Genomic DNA, 17320 nt, shown 5'->3' with positions numbered 1-17320 from the left:
TCTAGGTCATCAATAATGTACAATTACTACATGTTGATTATATAGTACAGTATGTAGAAATAGGAAATCATTTGCCTGGTATTTTTGGCAGTGAAGCAGTTAAAATAGACCCTGCTTGCCTCCAGGTTTCTCGGGTGTCAGGGGCAACGAAGTTGACAGCAACAGATACTCCAGGAGTCCCTCAGCTGGAGAAGAAAGAAAATGAGTGAAGAGGAGACAATCTTTAAGAGATAAAAGGGAGAAAGAGAAGAGAGGGGGGGAATCGTGGAGGCCATATTAAGAGGAAGAGATATATGTGGTGAGAATGTGCTCAGTCAGAGGAACAGAAGCAGCAGTGAGCAATACACACACACACACACACACACACACACACACAGAAAACACATTAGTTGATGTTGTCAGTGGAGTCACAGCAGTTTTCACACAGGTGTCAGAGGATACAGTGTCTGAAACTCAAGAGTGGCTGCAGTGAGTGAAGCGTTTTTACTGCATGTGTGGGTTTCCACGGCTTCAGTTGTGTGGCATGTCACTTGCTGTGGGTGACTGGGTGTCTGTCCATTGTCTGTGTGGTGGAGGCAGATACAGTTACACCGCAGTGTCACCCTCCTCCTGCATGTCACGGCTCTTGCAGCACTCACATCAAGCTGTACTTTTGTCCTGCAGCATCACACAGCTGCCTGAATCGTGCGTGTTTTTGTGTGTTTTATTTAAAATTCCTTTACATTATGTTTTATATTCAGGTCCAGTGAGGTCAAACATTACATGAGTACCTAGTGGAAATGAATCCAACACTCCTGACAGAATCGGAGGAAGGAAGAAGAGGAAAACGTTGGTCTGGACACAGTCAGCAGCAGGGGTTTAACAGCTGACTCTGAGCCAAACAACAACAAGAAGAAAGAGCAAACACATGCTAGCTATTTTTCTCAAAACAGCCATGGGTGGTCGTCTTTAAAGAGGAATTAGGATTCTCCCCGGAGGATCTCCTAAATGATCCGAGAAGGACATGAAAGTGGATCCACTGCAGAGGCTCAAGGAATAGACTCATCCCAGGAAAAGCAAGTGGATCAACTCCTACTCTGATTTTAAGGTAAAACACTTCAGAGGAAGGAAAAACTGCTGTACAACCACAGAACTATCATGATTTAATTCTTAAATGTATGACCCAGAATTATTAAAGGTTAATAAAAGGGTCATATCCAACACGAGCTGAAGACTGGATCACTGTCACACTCACAACCAATATATTTAACATTTTCCTAAGTTGTCACATGTTTTTTGACAAGTGACGCCTGCAAACCATGTATCAAAACTAAAATTAAATTTCAACATTACTATAAAGCTTATGATTTCATAGGTTATATAATTTTAAGGGACAGCTTATTTCTATTTATATAAAACTGTCTTTTGTTGGATGGATTTGTGAAGGTAAATGGTTGGTTAAAAAGAAATCATAAAAAACGATGCAATGCAGTTTTATGTTAGTGTTATAATTTGAATCTGCAGTCAGTCTCCTGTAAACACTGACTGTATGTACACACATGCTAAAATAGAAATGAACTAAACCAGCTAATCAAAAAACCCCAAAACAACATTTAAAAACTGTGTTGATTATCATTAGACTAAACTGTTGGTTACGTTTTCATCACGTGTTAATGCCGAGTCAGGACTTCATGATATGTCTGCATTAATTATTAAGACGTGATCTGTGGTGGAGAGTTACAAGGTACGTGTAGTCAAGTAGTTGAGTTTTGAGGTACTTTGTATCAATTTAACCAAATGTTTCAATTGGATCACTTTAGTAATGTTGATAGTAATAATAAGTAAAAATCTAATTAATTTAGTGAAAAGTTATCATAGACTAAGATCACATTCATTGTTACTTGAATGATAAACAACTACTCTAAACAAACCACTTCAAGTTAGTCCCACTTATGACAGCAAAATATTCATTTAATACAACTATATACATTATTCTAACATGGGCCATTCTACATGACAAACACTACATATTTTTGCATTATGTGCTACTATTACTTAAGTTAAAGATAAAAAAAAAAGAAAAAGGTTTCCACTGTTTCCAAGTCATGTTTATGTTATACATTGAATCATAATATATTGGAAATGTATGTTTACTTTACCTATTTTTCCTGCTGTTTATGTGTCTCTGATACACGGGAAACAAAACCTCACTGATAATTGATAACACTGACCTGCGTGGTATCTGCAAACCTAAGCACCTGCAAAGTTACATCTGCGTTTGTCCGCAGAACAGCAAGACCCTGAGATGACCCCTCTGTGAACATGCACACACACGCACACACACGCACACACACGCACACACACGCACACACACAGGCTTGCTGACTTAGGGTCCCCGCAGTTCATATCACTGATGACTAAACCTTAATGCTGACCTCACCCTACCCCTTCTCTATAACACACACGCACAAACACGCGCACACACAGACACAAACACACACAGACCCTGCAGGACCTCCTGGATCCTCTGCTGCTTGAAAATACACAACCTAAATGATGTTATTAAAACTAACTGGGTTTAAGTTTGATCATGGGTCCTGATTGTAGATTTAAATGACACCCCTACTGTAATAATTGAACAATGAAAGAAAGCCTGAAGTAATTCAAATATGAAATATGTGAAATTTCTGCACTCAAGTTTATAAAAAAAGGACAATGTTACAGTATGTGTTTTGTTGAGAGAAGTGCACGTGACTTGGCCAAAACACTCTTTAAATCCATAGAAATCTGTATTCCTGTTCAGTTAAGTATTGGTGGCTTCACATTGTGGTTTGCTGCGCTTTCTGCTGATGAAACGCTCTCTGTAAAGACCAAACGCACAGGAGAACCAAACAATATAACAATTCCCATGATTCCTTACTGCTAGAATGTGTTATTGAGGCAGAGGTGTCAAACTGGCCACATTATTAATTACTTCATTTTAAATTTATTTCTCTGTTTTTGAAATGTTGATATTATTTTTCGCCATGAATGTTATTATTCTGAATATATACTGTACATCATTCCATATCAAAACAAGCACTTTTACTTCCTTTTTCTCGAGACTGACCTCCTCTTAACCAGACTAGATCCTCATGATCTCACACTGCATTAGGCCTGAAATGCATTCAAACTATACTAAACTATAAGTAGCCATTGGTTAATTTAATGAATAAAATGAAATGTTTACTGTATTTATTGACTTTCTTCTTCTTTTTTTTAAGTCAGTGTAATCTAACTTGACCTCAGTCTCATGGTTCTTTAGCTCAACTTAACTACATTTGACCCCCACAGCAATGTTTGTTGGTTGCAGTAAATCCCTCACAGTTCACCTCTTCCTGCCAACTTTCCTCAGGCGCCTGCACTCGGCCTAGAATGCCTGAGCGAGTGAGTGACTTCCAGGGTCAGAGCTTTCACAAGCTGAGGCGAGCCTGCCTGCGTCGAGGTGCGCTCTTTAAAGACCCCCTCTTCCCCACAACTGGCCAGTCCCTCTTTTACAAACGGGAGCCTCCGCCTGGACTGACCTGGAAGAGGCCGAGGGTGAGTGTGAGGTGTGTGGCGGGAGGAAGCTCCTCCAGGATAAGGACACTCTTGACGTTATTCACAGCATTAATCTGTAAAGTGCGTTAAATTTCAGATTTCTGACACACCTTCCTGCATTGCACTGGTCCAAACCACTACTACAGAGTTATTTTACACATCTTAAACCGAGTGTGTTACATCTTCATCAGATTCAGTTAAATAAAGCACTTTCTATTATAGGAAAGACGTCAAGCAGTGAAACCTTAGCACTGCAGGAGCAGGGGCTCGTGCTGCTGATGGACCGCTGTATTGTGAGTGTGTGTATGTGTGTGTATGTGTGTGTGTGTGTGTGTGTAGGCTATGTATTTATACACAGTTGCGTTGAGTTAAGGAAAAGCAGCAACCGTTTAAATAGCCCAGATTTTTTTAGCACAGTGTCTAGCTAATGCACAAGTGTTTATTGTCACTGCACCAACACAAGTGGCCTTTAATGGTGGTGCAGTGCACTGGAATAAACACAGTGAAACTCAAGAAGAAATTATTTATTGCCAAGTGCACGGAAATATACTGTATATAACATCAATTCTATGAAATGGATTAGGTGTTTATTAACAAAAACGTAGCAGAGAATATGCTGACATCCATTAAAAAGATTAGAAACAGGGTCAAAGTAAAGATTTAAGTCACAAGAAACAGGAATAGATTTCCAAATGTGTTTTTGTATGTAATTTTTTTAAAAACATTGCAGGGTTTCTGTAGTGTTTGGGGTAAATGTTGACCTCCTATATTTATTGGACTAATAAGCTGATTAACAGGAGGCAGACAATGAATACACCCTTATTAAAGAATACATTTTCAGGGTTAGGGTTAGGGTTAAAAATCTGTTTAAACCCTTCTATGCTCTTTTTATTGTAGTGATTTCTAGACTTCTCCCAAGACCTGTTAAAACTCGGAATTCACATCAGCAAAAAAAATAAATGTCTGAGATTCTTAGTTTATGGCTCAGACCGAACTAAGACAGGGCCAACGGAATTGAATTATGTTCCTATTGCTCCACTCGGGTATTTAGCAGCATTTATCAACAAGGAGAAGGAGATGAATGATAGGATGACATCTGTTGGCTCTCTCTGCAGATACACGCTCAACAACAACAAAATTAAACTTTTGTAATTTCCCATTTGCTGTTGGAACAGTTCAGCTTGCAACCTGGATTCCCCCACCTGCTCATCTGTGCTTTTTTTTTATGAACTTGATATCGCCTTAGAGGTCGGATTAGAGTTACATTTAAGAGGTTATGGCCACCAAGAGTGTGTCTTTCTGTGTGTGTGCGTGTGTCCAGCAGCAGTTCTGCGGTTACCTGACCCTGTCCAAACTGAGATCACCAGGGCCACACAGACAGGATCTGTCTCCTCAGCAGTGCCCTGACACTGAATCAGCTCATAAAACACCGGGACGCTTCTCACTGCTGCTCAGTAATCACACTGCTTATTACTGCGTGCTGACATAAAATCAATGTTTGGAGCCACAAGAATTGTTCATAAAACTTTTTATAGAGGAAGAAATGCTGCAGTTATTCCTACTTAGTTGCTGCCGCCTGTGTGTTTGAATTTGTTTTATCATGTTTGATTAAATAAATAAATAAATAAATAAATGAATACTGTGTTTTCTATTCTATTCACAGTGGAATGAGCAAAGTCTTGTGCTAATACTGCTGCTGATTCTGCACTTGCCTCCACATTTGAATGTCTTTCAGCTGATTGTTTTGGATTTAGAAAAGAAAGCAAAAGAAATAACATTAGCATGTTGCAGCAAAAGAACCACACATGTATTTCGCTTTATGTTTCAATCAAATCCAGGAAATATGCAAAGATCCTCGTCTTTTTGTCGATGGCATCAGCACTCGTGACCTGCACCAAGGCAGTCTGGGTAACTGCTGGATGGTGGCTGCCATTTCCTGCCTAGCATCTGAGCCATCTCTTTGGAAGAAGGTTGGTTATTTGTGTTCCTTCCTTCCTTTGTTTATTTATAAACAATCTTTCTCTGTTCATCAATGGCTTTTCTTCTTCTCCCACTCTGTGTCCCACAGGTCATCCCTGATCATGAAGATCAGGAGTGGAACCCAAAGCGCCTTGACTTGTATGCGGGAATATTCCATTACCGCTTCTGGCGCTTTGGCCGCTGGGTGGACGTGGTTGTTGACGACTGTCTGCCAGTCAGCGGGGATGGGGTGCTGCTCTTCTGTCGCTCAGCTACACCGCGAGAGTTTTGGAGCGCCCTGCTGGAGAAGGCCTACGCTAAGTGAGCAGAAAATCCTCGTTGATATTTGGCTCTTACCCTGATACAGGGTATACAGGTGATATAGCGACTGGTAATGTCCTTTACATCTGATACCATTATCCCAGGATGCTCTTCATTCAGACTCATATACAGCCCCATTCTTCTCTGCCTTCACTTTTCAGTGAACCCTGCTTCAGTGCACTGCTGTTATTTTTGTCAAATTAAAACAGAAAGCGATTTGTTTTATAGCAACATTGAGCGAGTAAAGCGAAACGCAAAAATTCAATACAGCAACATAAAAAAGATTCAGAAGTGAATTTTACTCCTCAAAAACCATTCAGTCACTCAGCCGTTTGACGGAATCTTGTCCCCACCTGGCCCTGCACTACTGCTGTAAACACACAAACGCTCCCTCAGTCAGGTCTGATAGTATTGCTTGACAGAGCCCATGATCTGTTGATGAACACAGCCTAATTCACAAAGAACAAGCAGAGGCTGAACATTGACCTCAACAAAATCAATCAATAAAAGCTACATACTACAGCTTTAACTGTTGCCGTTAAGACTTGGTCTCAGGTTGTGTGATCTTAACCACAAAACCATGCTAAGCAAAATGATTTTAGTACAGTATTTAATATAAATACAGTGCTACCTCTTTGCCAACACCCATAATAACCACCCTAAACAAAAACTCAAAAAAGGTGTCTTAAAAAGAGAAAATGCAGATACAAATACAGTAACCACACTTCATAGTCATGTTTTTGCTGTTGAAATCAATCTAGGGAGTAAAGCAACAGGGCCACAGCAATCTAACCCACTCTTGGCTTCCTTCTTAGACTCAACGGGTGCTATGAGGCCCTGGAGGGAGGAAACACTGCAGAGGCCCTGATCGACTTCACTGGGGGAGTTTCAGAGCCCCTCAGTCTGGATCGCGAGGCCCTCGTCCTGCAAAGTGACCACAGGAGGACGTTCTTCCAGACGTTAACCAAGGCCCATGAATGCAAATCCCTCATTACTTGCTCCATACGGGTAAGGCTGTTTATTCTGGAAAAATTAAACATTTCAGAAACTGTAGGTTTTTTTATTAAAGATAAGGTATATGTACAGTATATGTTCCGTTTCTCAGCCAGCAGAGGGAGAGACAGTGGAGTCCGTGTTGGACTGTGGCCTAGTGCGAGGACACGCTTACGGGATCACAGCAGTGAAGAGGCTGAGGTTGGGGGACAAGAAGACGGGTCGAGTGTCCAGACTCTTCATGGTGCGAATGAGGAACCCATGGGGGACCACAGACTGGACAGGTGCCTGGAGTCAGAGGTGAGGGCACTTTATACCATTTACTGACTTCATCTGCCTATAGAGTGTCCATAAAAATGGACAGACCCTTCCTGTTGCAAGACAAATGCCCATTATGAAGCTTTGAGAATAGCTTCTGAAACCACAAATGTCACCTGCAACCTTCACCTGCAATCACACTCATATATGCTGTACTTTATTGTTTATTTTCCTATTTTAAATGGAAACATAATTTACAAAATTAACCCAGGGTGTTCCCCACCTTTCACCCTGTGTCATCTGGGGCCAGGGGATGAAGCGGTAGACGATGAATGAATGAACATCATGTTCTACCAAAGAAGAGCTGAAACTATAGCTATTGAGAACTTGCTTGAACTCACTGATTTATAAATCATGTAAGAAGTAGAAGTCAACAATTCAAACTTGTTCCTTTTTGCAACCAGAAGAGTCGCCCCCTGGTGGCTAAATGCTACATATGTCCTAGCTTGTGGGCTTCACTTTTCAGACTAGAAGACTACGTCCATTTTTTATATACAATCTATGCGTCTGCCACATGTCAGACTATACTGCTGGCTGCATCACGTGTTTTGCAAAAAGATGTGAATCCCATCTGCTAGCATTTAACAGTGTCCGACTGTTTTTATAACATTTTACAAGGCCACATATACAAATGCTACATCTGTCATTTTCATTATACGATGCTGAGAAACTCTTAAAATGGCCAAAATGGACCAATAAAGGTTTCCAGAAGTTGAAACACAGCTTGTATTTTTCTTCATATGCCATTTCCATTGCGTTGTGTCCTGCAGCTTTACCATTTCTGCTCTGCTGTCTTTGAGTTTATTGGCCTTGCACGCCCCCTGCAGGTCACAGGAGTGGCAACAGATGAGTCGCGCAGACAGGGAGAAGATGGGCCTCAATGTTCGAGACGTTGGGGAGTTCTGGTACGTTTGATTGTCTTATTTTGACAAAATACCAATAACTGAGTGGTCACTGCTTTTAAATGATTTGCATTTGGCACATAAATATAAATTATAATTATAAAATATAATTTATATTTCAATCGCACTCTTTTTTTTTACTTTATTATAAAAGGTTTATAAAGCTAAAACATAAAGCTTTGGATAAAAAATAGTCTGTGTTCAGGCCTGTAGAACAGAGACAAACAGATAATTTAAGACCTCACATTAGTTTTTAGGTGTTTTATTTCAGATTCTAATCACTCTTGACAAGGCACGGTAACTGTATCTCAACTCCAAAGCAGTAAAACTGGGTGGCTGCTGTCTTATATGAACATGTGTGTTTGTTATACAAGGTCTGACTTTAACTGGTGCTTTTTTCCTCTGAAAACTGACTTTTACACATGCAGAATCATTTCACACAGTCAAAAAACATCTAAAAACACAGACGTGGTGTAACAATCACAACTTTTCAGCTTATCCTTATTTCAACTTGTTTGGTATGTATGTACTGTGCTGCATTAGGTAGATTTATTGACAGAAATTGAATCAACTACCAATGAATATGTTTGCATTAGATTGAGCTTTTCACATGTACTTTAGGGCCTTGCTTTACTAAGGCCGCCATATTGTGCCTTGTTTCTACAGCAGCTCAAATGGAAAAGCGATAGCTTGCGTCCTTCCCTGTCTTTCCCTGTCGTGATAATCTTCAGTCTCACCATTAGATGTCACTACTTCTTTCACACTTGACATCTACAAAAGTGCAACGTGAGTAAAGACTCACTGATGTACTTACTCTCTCACTCAGGATGGATTTCGAGGACTTCTGTCACTACTTCACAGATGTGGTGGTGTGCAGGCTGGTGGAGAGAGCTCTGCTGTGGCCACACTCTCACTGGAGAGAAGAGCGCTGCCATGGGGAGTGGGCTCCGGCTCCCACCACACCTGGGTCACCTCCATCCATCATCCTCCACAGCAACTATGCTCTGACATTAGGTAAAACCAACATAAAACCCAGGGGGACTGAGCAGCGGGGGAACCGCAAGGAGGCCCGGCTCGGTGAGAGTCAGCAGCAGAAGAGAGGACGGTGTGAGCAGGGTAAAACAGTGAGAAAAGTGGTGAAAGATGATGGTGGAGAGAGGAACGGAGGATGGGAGGCACAGACGGATAAGAGGAGTCGATGTGGAGGATGCATCAACCACAGAGAGACTTTCCTGCACAATCCACAGGTAAAACTACAGAGGGATTTGTTGAATGGGTGCAGAAAACATGAGCATAATGTCGTCACCATGCAGAAGCTCTCCCTGTGAGGCATAAATGACCAGAGGGGTATTCCAGAAAGCAGGTTCAACACACTCTGAGTCTATCCCTGAACTCTGAGTTGACTTACTCTGAGTCGGGAAACTCTGAGTATCCGGTTCCAGAACAGCTGATCTGAGTTAGTTCAATCAACTCTGAGTATGTTAACCTCGAGGTACGCGCGTGCACAACCACTGAAAAAAGCCATCATCAATGGAGCCCCGATACCACGAGTCACCATGACAACCGAGAAAAAAAAAAGATCAACATATTTCAGTGCGAAGGAGTTGGAGATCCTTTTGCTGGGCTACGGAGAATATGAGCACATATTTCGCCGCGAATGCAACACAGCTGCAGCAGCGAAGGAGAGAGAGACACGCATGGTAGAAAATTGCTGCCCGAGTCAACGCGTAAGTTTGAATGTACTATTCCATTGACGTAACATTTAACCGTAAGATCGTAGCAAAGCCTATAGTTATGAATATAAGTAGGAATGAAATCTGAGTTTTTCATTTAGGTGCAATCCAACAGGAGAAAGGAGGACTTGGAAGCAGCTCAAAATGAAACATAAAAACATCATTCAAAAAGGTAAGGCATATTTTGCTAGGCTATGATTGCACCTCACTTTGATTTATTTTTTTTATTTTTAATTGACTTAGGCTATTAAACGTAACGTAAATATTAATTCAGATTGCAAACATTGAGTTCTGCTCAGCCAACAGAAAGAAGGCAGAGGCCCGAAAAACGGGTGGAGGGCTCTCAGCCAATACAGGGGTCGCCCTGTGGCTGAAGGCATCCCTGGGGGAGGCTCATCTGAGCCTGTCACCCCCCAGGACACTAGTGCCTACATCACATGCAAGTATACACTTTTTTTAAATAAAACTTTTATATATATTTATATATATATATATATATATATATATATATATATATATATATATATATATACATATATATATATATATATATATGTATGTATAGGAGGGAGAGGAGAGGAGGAGACGCTGTCTGCTGCCACAGGGAGAGCTCCGGAGGGGCCTACTGAAAAGTGTGTCTTAATATTATGTATAGCTACTGGCACTGCTCTACCCATTCATATTCATTTACATTCTTGAGTGGAATTTGGAGTTTGACATGTACACTGAAGTGATGAGCATAGATAATGGACAAACTAGCACATTCTTGTCCTTCAACAGAACATGGCTGGGCATCACCATGAGGAGGGTCCATCAACTTCTAGAGCACAGCTTGACACAGTGAGATTTTCGGTCAATACCATGTTAAATCTGTATGTAGAACTGCAGGAATTAAATGTCGTCCATATGTTTCCGAGTTGCCGGTAAAAGAGTTGTACAGGGTGCACCTAATGAAAACCATTCAAAAAACCGAGAAAGAAATGGTGTACCTGGACCGGCAAATCAGAAAAACAGACTTGTAAATTCTATTACTTGAACGCCAGTTGAGGTGGGTGCATTGTCATGGTGAAACAGGTGAATATGTGAAATATGTTAATAGTTGGAACTATATTACAAATCCTGACTGTTGCTTTTGTACTTTTAATGAATAAAGAAGAACCAAATCACATGTGAATTTGTCTTTTATTTTTAATCAAAACGTCTAATCTGGGTCGGAAGATTCTCTCACGACGTAATGCATTTCTAATCAATACGGCTTCGATGTCGATTGGATTTCTAATGAATGGGCAATCCATGTCTAACTGCTTTCTTCGTGTGGGAGAAGACAGGTAGAAACTCTGGGTTTCTTATAGTAAACCTGCCAGCGAGCAGGTTATGTTCACAGAGTAAGTTACCGCAGTAACAGACCCAGAGTTTAAGTTACCTCTCTTTCTGGAACGGATAACTCAGAGTTTCCCTCATCTCAGGGTTAACAAACTCAGAGTTCTCACATAACCCGCTTTCTGGAATACCCCTCAGGAGAACCAAACTAGACAACAAGTCAACAACTCCCATGATGCAATCCTGCTTCCTGACATGGTCAAACTAAGACCTTTGTGATTATTTTGTTTGAGAGACACCTGGGCGCATAAATGTCATGCTGTGCATCGTAATAGTTAAATGTAGTTTAGAGCTGAAACAATTAATCGATTATTAATCGATTACTAAATTAATCGACAGCTACTTTGATTTCCGATTGTTTAAACTTCTTAAATGTGAATATTTTCTTAATTTCCTTGCTCTGGATAACAAAGAAATCATTTAAAGTTAATAATTTTGGTGCATGGACAAAACAAGACATTTGAGAACATCCTCATTTCCAGGTTTGACGAACACCAATCAACATTTTTTTAAGGTTTTCTGATATTTTTGGACCAATTGTTTAATTGAAAAAATAATCGACAGATTAATCGATTATGAAAATAATCGTTAGTTGTGGCTCTAATGTAGTTACATTATAAATTGCAATTTTAATTGCAAACAAATCTCTGAGCTCTCTAGTTTCTGTTTACCCAAACCTTACCTTCTTATTCCTGTAGTTCATGTTTGACGTCAGAGACAAAGAGGAGGAGGTGCTCATGTGTCTGCAGCAGGAGGACAGGAGGATACAGAGGAAAGATGGAGGAGGGGAGAACCTGCCTATTGGCTTTGAGGTGCTGAAGGTGAGCAATAATGGCCCCCACACATGTTTTTGACTGCAGGAAGTAGCAGGAAGCAGCCGGTGGCCAAGTGGAAGGGAATTGGGCTTTTAACCGGAGGGCCGCCAGTTCAAATCCTGGGACAGGTCAAAGGCTGGTGTACCTTGCTCAGGGGGGACCTTGCAACTGCTCCCTGGGTGCTCCTGAACTCAGTGTGTGTTCACTACTGCTGTGGAAAAAGAATGGGTTAAATGCAGAAGTCAAATGTATTGTTAGTAACTGAAGTGTGTGCAAATAAAACTAATAATTCCTCTAGAAAGGTCAAACTACATCCCCTTGTTGCTGTGTTGTCCCTCAGGTGGAGGTGAACCGCTGCAGCCGGGTGCAGTGCGTGGTGGAGCAGGCGGCCAGCTCCGTCTACATGGACTCCCGCAGTGTCACGCTGAGGGCAACGTTGGCTACAGGCCGCTACGTCGTGCTGCCCACCACCTTCCTGCCGGGCGCAACGGGTCGCTTCCTGTTACGACTCTTCTCCCATTCTCGTGTCAGACTCAGGTGTGTGATCTGTGTTCATGCGTGTGTAGACTCTGTGTGTGCTGTTTGATACAGTGTTGAGTCCCACAATGCAGTGCACAAAACGTGAAACAGTATCACAAAAATGTTTTTCACATTCTTGCAAAATGTTTTCTCCATTATTATGACATACCTGATCACATGATAACAATTTTTGAGTGACCTCATTATTATTGAACCGTTGAAAGAGACTTTTTTTTTATGAACAAGAAAAACTAAATAAGTTAAGTTTAAGCAAATGGATTTCACAGTTTTAACAGTAGTTGGAAATAACCCTTTTATACGGTGGCCCTGAAGTGCACATCACCAACACAAATAGGAAAACACAACATTTACTGAAAAAACTACATTAACTGAAAACACAAAACAAAACAAAACAAAAGCAGAAACGCATCAACATTATCTTAAAATGTAACAGTGTGTCCGTTGACAATCCTTATTGACAGGATGTACCTACCTTTTCCGCTTTGAGTTGTCGTTTGTGTTGCATTATTGTTTATTTTCTGCTTTTGTTATGTTTTCAGTTACTGCCACTGTGTTTTCTGCTTTTGTTGTTGTGTTTTCCGCCTTTGTTGTTGTGTTTTCAGTTAATGTTGTTGTGTTTTCTACATTTGTTGTTGTTGTTTGTACTTCAGGGCCACCGTACATTTAAACGGGTGTTGCCAACTGAAATACCAAGCAGTTTGTTTATTAGTGTATCTGATTTTAGTTATAATGTGATGTGTGAAGGTCGTTTGTCATAATAATGTAAGAGGGACATTGTGATGGGTGAACACAAACCTCTTGGTTTTTTCGCAAAGAGTGATCATCACTTTGTCGACACTTAAAGTAATACTGAGTTGAGATTCAAATGACCTTAGTTTCATATTGTGTATTTGTTGTATTCTGGAGTGAAAGTGCTGTAACTGGTTGTTGCCATCAGAGAGCACTGTAGCACCACAAGACGGGAATAGAAAGTGGGGAGAGGGAAAGCAATGCCTGTGTTGTCAATATCCTGGACTGCACTGCAGCAAGAATCCAGAAGTGTCTGACAAGTCAATCAATGTTGCTACCATGAGATGAGCAGATGTCTTTCTCTGGCTCTCTGGTGCAAAGAAAACTCTCTGCTATGTAAAGTGGTGCTGGTTACTTCACTCTGCTAAATTAAACGTTATTCTTTAGTGCATAGATTGATTCTTGATATTCAAAACATTCTGATGATTTTTGTAAATTTTAGTAGTGGAGAAAAAACATACAGATACAGACCTTCATATTAAACTAGACAAAGCATTCAGAGAATGTTAAAACCTCTGTCAATGCTGCTCTGTTTTTGAAATCTGGAACACAGATTTTTGCAGATTGCAGCCAATCTCCTTGGCAGATTCAATAATCACTTAATAAAAACAAACGCTGAAATATTTACACATGCAGCCCATTTATCTAATATGATTTTACTTTTACAGCAGCAGAATGTTTTCCCTTTGATCCTCTTTTATTTTCCCATGCAGGGAATTGAGGGAGGATTTGCCGTCTTCCTCTATGTTCCATTGTTTTCTACCTCAACCTTCAGTGGTGACCACAGTCCACCTCCGCAGGGCGTCAAGACTCAGTCCTCCCAAAGAGACAGGTCACACAGCACCACGTCTGCAGCATCCCGACTGACACATGTTTCTTGCTTTCCTTACAATCTGTCCAAAACACAGATGTTTAGAGCTGTTTAAATTATTTAAAAAAACACTAAAACCATCCATCCGCCCATCTTTGACTTCTTTATCCTACACATGATGGTCGTGGGGAGTGCTGTGCCAATCTCAGCTGACATAGGGCGAAAGGCGGGGTACACCCTGGACAGTTCGCCAGTCCATCACAAGGCCACATAGAGACAAACAACCATCCACTCACACACACACTGACACATATGGTCAATTAACCAATTATCAAAATGTTTGACAATTAATTTAGCAATTGATTAATCGATTAATTGTTGCAGCCCTACTCACAAGAGCAGATGTGTATTTAATTGTTTACAAAAAGTTTGTTAGCTTCTTAAAGGTCCAGTATGTAAGAATTAGTAGACACTCACCTTGGCGTGCGGCATGTGCACAGAAGAATACCACGGGCTTCATGGTGACACTTTGCAATAAAGAAAAGGCCCCTCTTTCCTTTCACCCTTTCCTTTCCTCAAGCATGTTATGAAATGATGGTGGCCTTCAAGGGATTTCCCTTCAATGCATGTTTGTGTTTGTTCTTTTACATAATTTCACAGCTCCAGATGTTTATGCCATAGTGCGGTGTGAGAATGACACCATCAGGACGCGAGTGTTCAAGGCCGAGGGAAACCCAGAGTTCAACTTCAGAGTCATCTTCTACAGGAGATACCCCGAGGCGCACATTTCTGTCGAGGTATGCGCGTTAACAAAAGTTAACAAACTAACATAGCATGTTTCACAAATGTCCATTGATTCTGATTCTGAGCTGATAATAAGCCGCGTCTGTCGTGTGCAGTTATGGAGCAGAGGTTTACTGTGGGACACTGTCCTCGGCACGGCTCGACTCCAGACAGTGGAGTCTGAGAGGACTCGCAGCCTCGTGATTGACCTGCGATTGACCAGCCAGTCCGGCTCTCGACACAGAGGCTGCGTTCACGTTGAGACGTCCTCCAGTCTCTGCCTCACAGACTTGTGACAGCATCCTTGGTAACTACATCAATCCATGGCAACCACTCTCCTCCCTGCTGCCAAACTTACTTTAGTTGTTTCTTGTTTTTTTTTAAATAATATTCATTAATCATACGCTTGTCATATTTGCTGTTGCTGTCATATTTATTTCTGACTTTATTTCTGTTGTTTGAATGTAAATGTACAAAATCACATTTGCATTTTGAATAAATATTTAACACAATGTGTCTGAAAACAAATCAGCTAATGTGATTATTTGAAGCATTAAAACCAGTTTATACCCATAAAATGATAATAAAACCTCTGATTAAAAGATTTACTTAAGACTCCAAAGGTCTACTGTGTAGAAATGAGTGACTATCTAATCTAATGGTTTACATTGTAGCAAACAAGGACTCCCCCTTCTTCTTGGTTTATGTAAAAAGCTTTCATTTCAAAACAAGAAACACACACTTTTGGCACTTTTCCACTATACAATTCTCGGCTCAGCTCAATTCTACCCGGTTTGGTATCAGGCTCGTCGTTTTTTAATATAGTGCCTACTCAACGAGGGCGGGGTCATAGCTGCACAAAGCTGCTGTGACGTCGTTTTATACACAACAAAAATACACACAAACTAGTGATGAGCAAAGCCGTTGCTTTCAGTGTACTGAATCATTAGAATCAGTTCATTAAATAGATTAGTTCAGCACTTCCTGCATGACTGGGGCGCAGACTCTGTCTGGGTCTGCGATATATACAAATATGGCTGAACAGGTTGTGATTCGGCTCACGATCGCCGGCTTTCAGCAGTGTTGTCGCTAAATACACCAGACTCCTCTGTTAAATATTAGGATTTTAGAAATGTCCTTGCTAAATGTTGGAGATTAACGCATGTTTTCAGGATTTTTAAGTCTTTTTTACTGATCTACAGTTCAGGATTGTGTGGTTTGATTCTTCTGTCAGACATTGTGCTCACGACTCTTCCACTGACGGCAGTCTGTTGTCACATTGTAGTATGTATATATATATATATATGTATGTATGTATGTATGTATATATGTGTGTATATATATATATATATATATATATATATTCATATATATGTATATATATGTGTGTGTATATATATATATATATATATATTATATATTATATATAGCACATACACTTTCAATTCTGCCAAGACATCCTAAAGGTTACACACTGGACTAACATGTTTTAGCATAGTGTTAGCCTAGCTGTTTTATTTACTTACTGAAATGTGGGTAAAAAAAGTGGGTAAAACCACTGACTGGCTCATATTTGGTTTGAAAGTGTAGATAACAAAATAAAGATATCAAATGTACACTGGACCTTGCTCCAATATATTAACTGACAGAAAACCATTGCAGTATAAGAGATGTGTTTCCGACTGTAACCTAACTCCAGCATTAAAGTCATCACTCGCGTCCTGATGGTGTCGAAATTCTCTGTCAATAAAACTATCTGGTTACACTCTGGCCTGATCTCAGTCCACACCTGTTACAATGCACACTGTGTCAACGTCCGATGAAAGGTGTCGACTCAGTGAACCGTTATCTGTTCTTTGTTGGACAGTATTTGTTTATCTGGAGGCTCAGCGTGATACTATATACTGGGGTTCTCGATGTAAAACTACTTCTACGTCCACGTAACATGTTCCTGCCCTGTTTGCTCATTTGAAGCTCTTACTTCACTGTATATTCTACACTTGGATTTCAAAATTATAATTTTGACTTCATTCTCTTAAAAAGTACTTTCATTTTTAACCACCACACAATTATTACACATCATTCAACTTTTCATATTGTGTAATATTATTTCAACCCTGAATGACCAAACATTTGAACAAATGAGTATGAACATAAATGAATATTTACCAGTGTTGTGTTATGAGTTTGAGGGCTTATGACTCATTAAAATAAAGCATGATGATGATGATGATGTGACACTCCCTGATATGTTAAACAGGAACTAATATATTTCCTCATAATTTTGTTTAAAGTGTTTCATAATGACACAGGGCTCTTGAGTCTCACGTATTGAGCCTGACAGTCACACTTTTTGGTCTAAAGTCACGCACTCCCGCCACACACTGTATTTCCCACGCGCCACTATCGCTATGGAAC

The 17320-nt window shown here is 40.4% G+C and overlaps 1 protein-coding gene across 5 annotated transcripts; it reads left to right on the top strand.

Annotated features, from left to right (window-relative positions):
• Positions 1-156: 156 nt before the first annotated feature.
• Positions 157-15397, top strand: LOC131457339 (calpain-5-like). Of its 5 annotated transcripts, none has more exons than XM_058626322.1 (14): positions 157-298; positions 741-1087; positions 3374-3558; positions 5397-5528; positions 5627-5838; positions 6654-6846; positions 6944-7131; positions 7920-8054; positions 8878-9298; positions 11863-11985; positions 12320-12516; positions 14022-14140; positions 14780-14916; positions 15019-15396. In XM_058626322.1, the coding sequence occupies exons 3-14, from the start codon at positions 3394-3396 to the stop codon at positions 15196-15198; spliced, it is 2202 nt and encodes a 733-aa protein (XP_058482305.1). In that variant the 5' UTR covers positions 157-298; positions 741-1087; positions 3374-3393; the 3' UTR covers positions 15199-15396. The 5 variants fall into 5 exon arrangements, with proteins under 5 accessions (XP_058482305.1, XP_058482304.1, XP_058482306.1 ...); XM_058626321.1 differs by having other exon boundaries at positions 157-334; XM_058626323.1 differs by lacking the exon at positions 157-298 and having other exon boundaries at positions 407-1087; positions 14801-14916; positions 15019-15397.
• The last annotated feature ends 1923 nt before the right edge of the window (positions 15398-17320 follow it).

The sequence above is a fragment of the Solea solea genome, chromosome 3 (genome assembly GCF_958295425.1).
Source record: "Solea solea chromosome 3, fSolSol10.1, whole genome shotgun sequence".
In the NCBI taxonomy this organism is placed as follows: domain Eukaryota; kingdom Metazoa; phylum Chordata; class Actinopteri; order Pleuronectiformes; family Soleidae; genus Solea; species Solea solea.
This window is presented reverse-complemented; position numbering and strand designations above follow the sequence as displayed.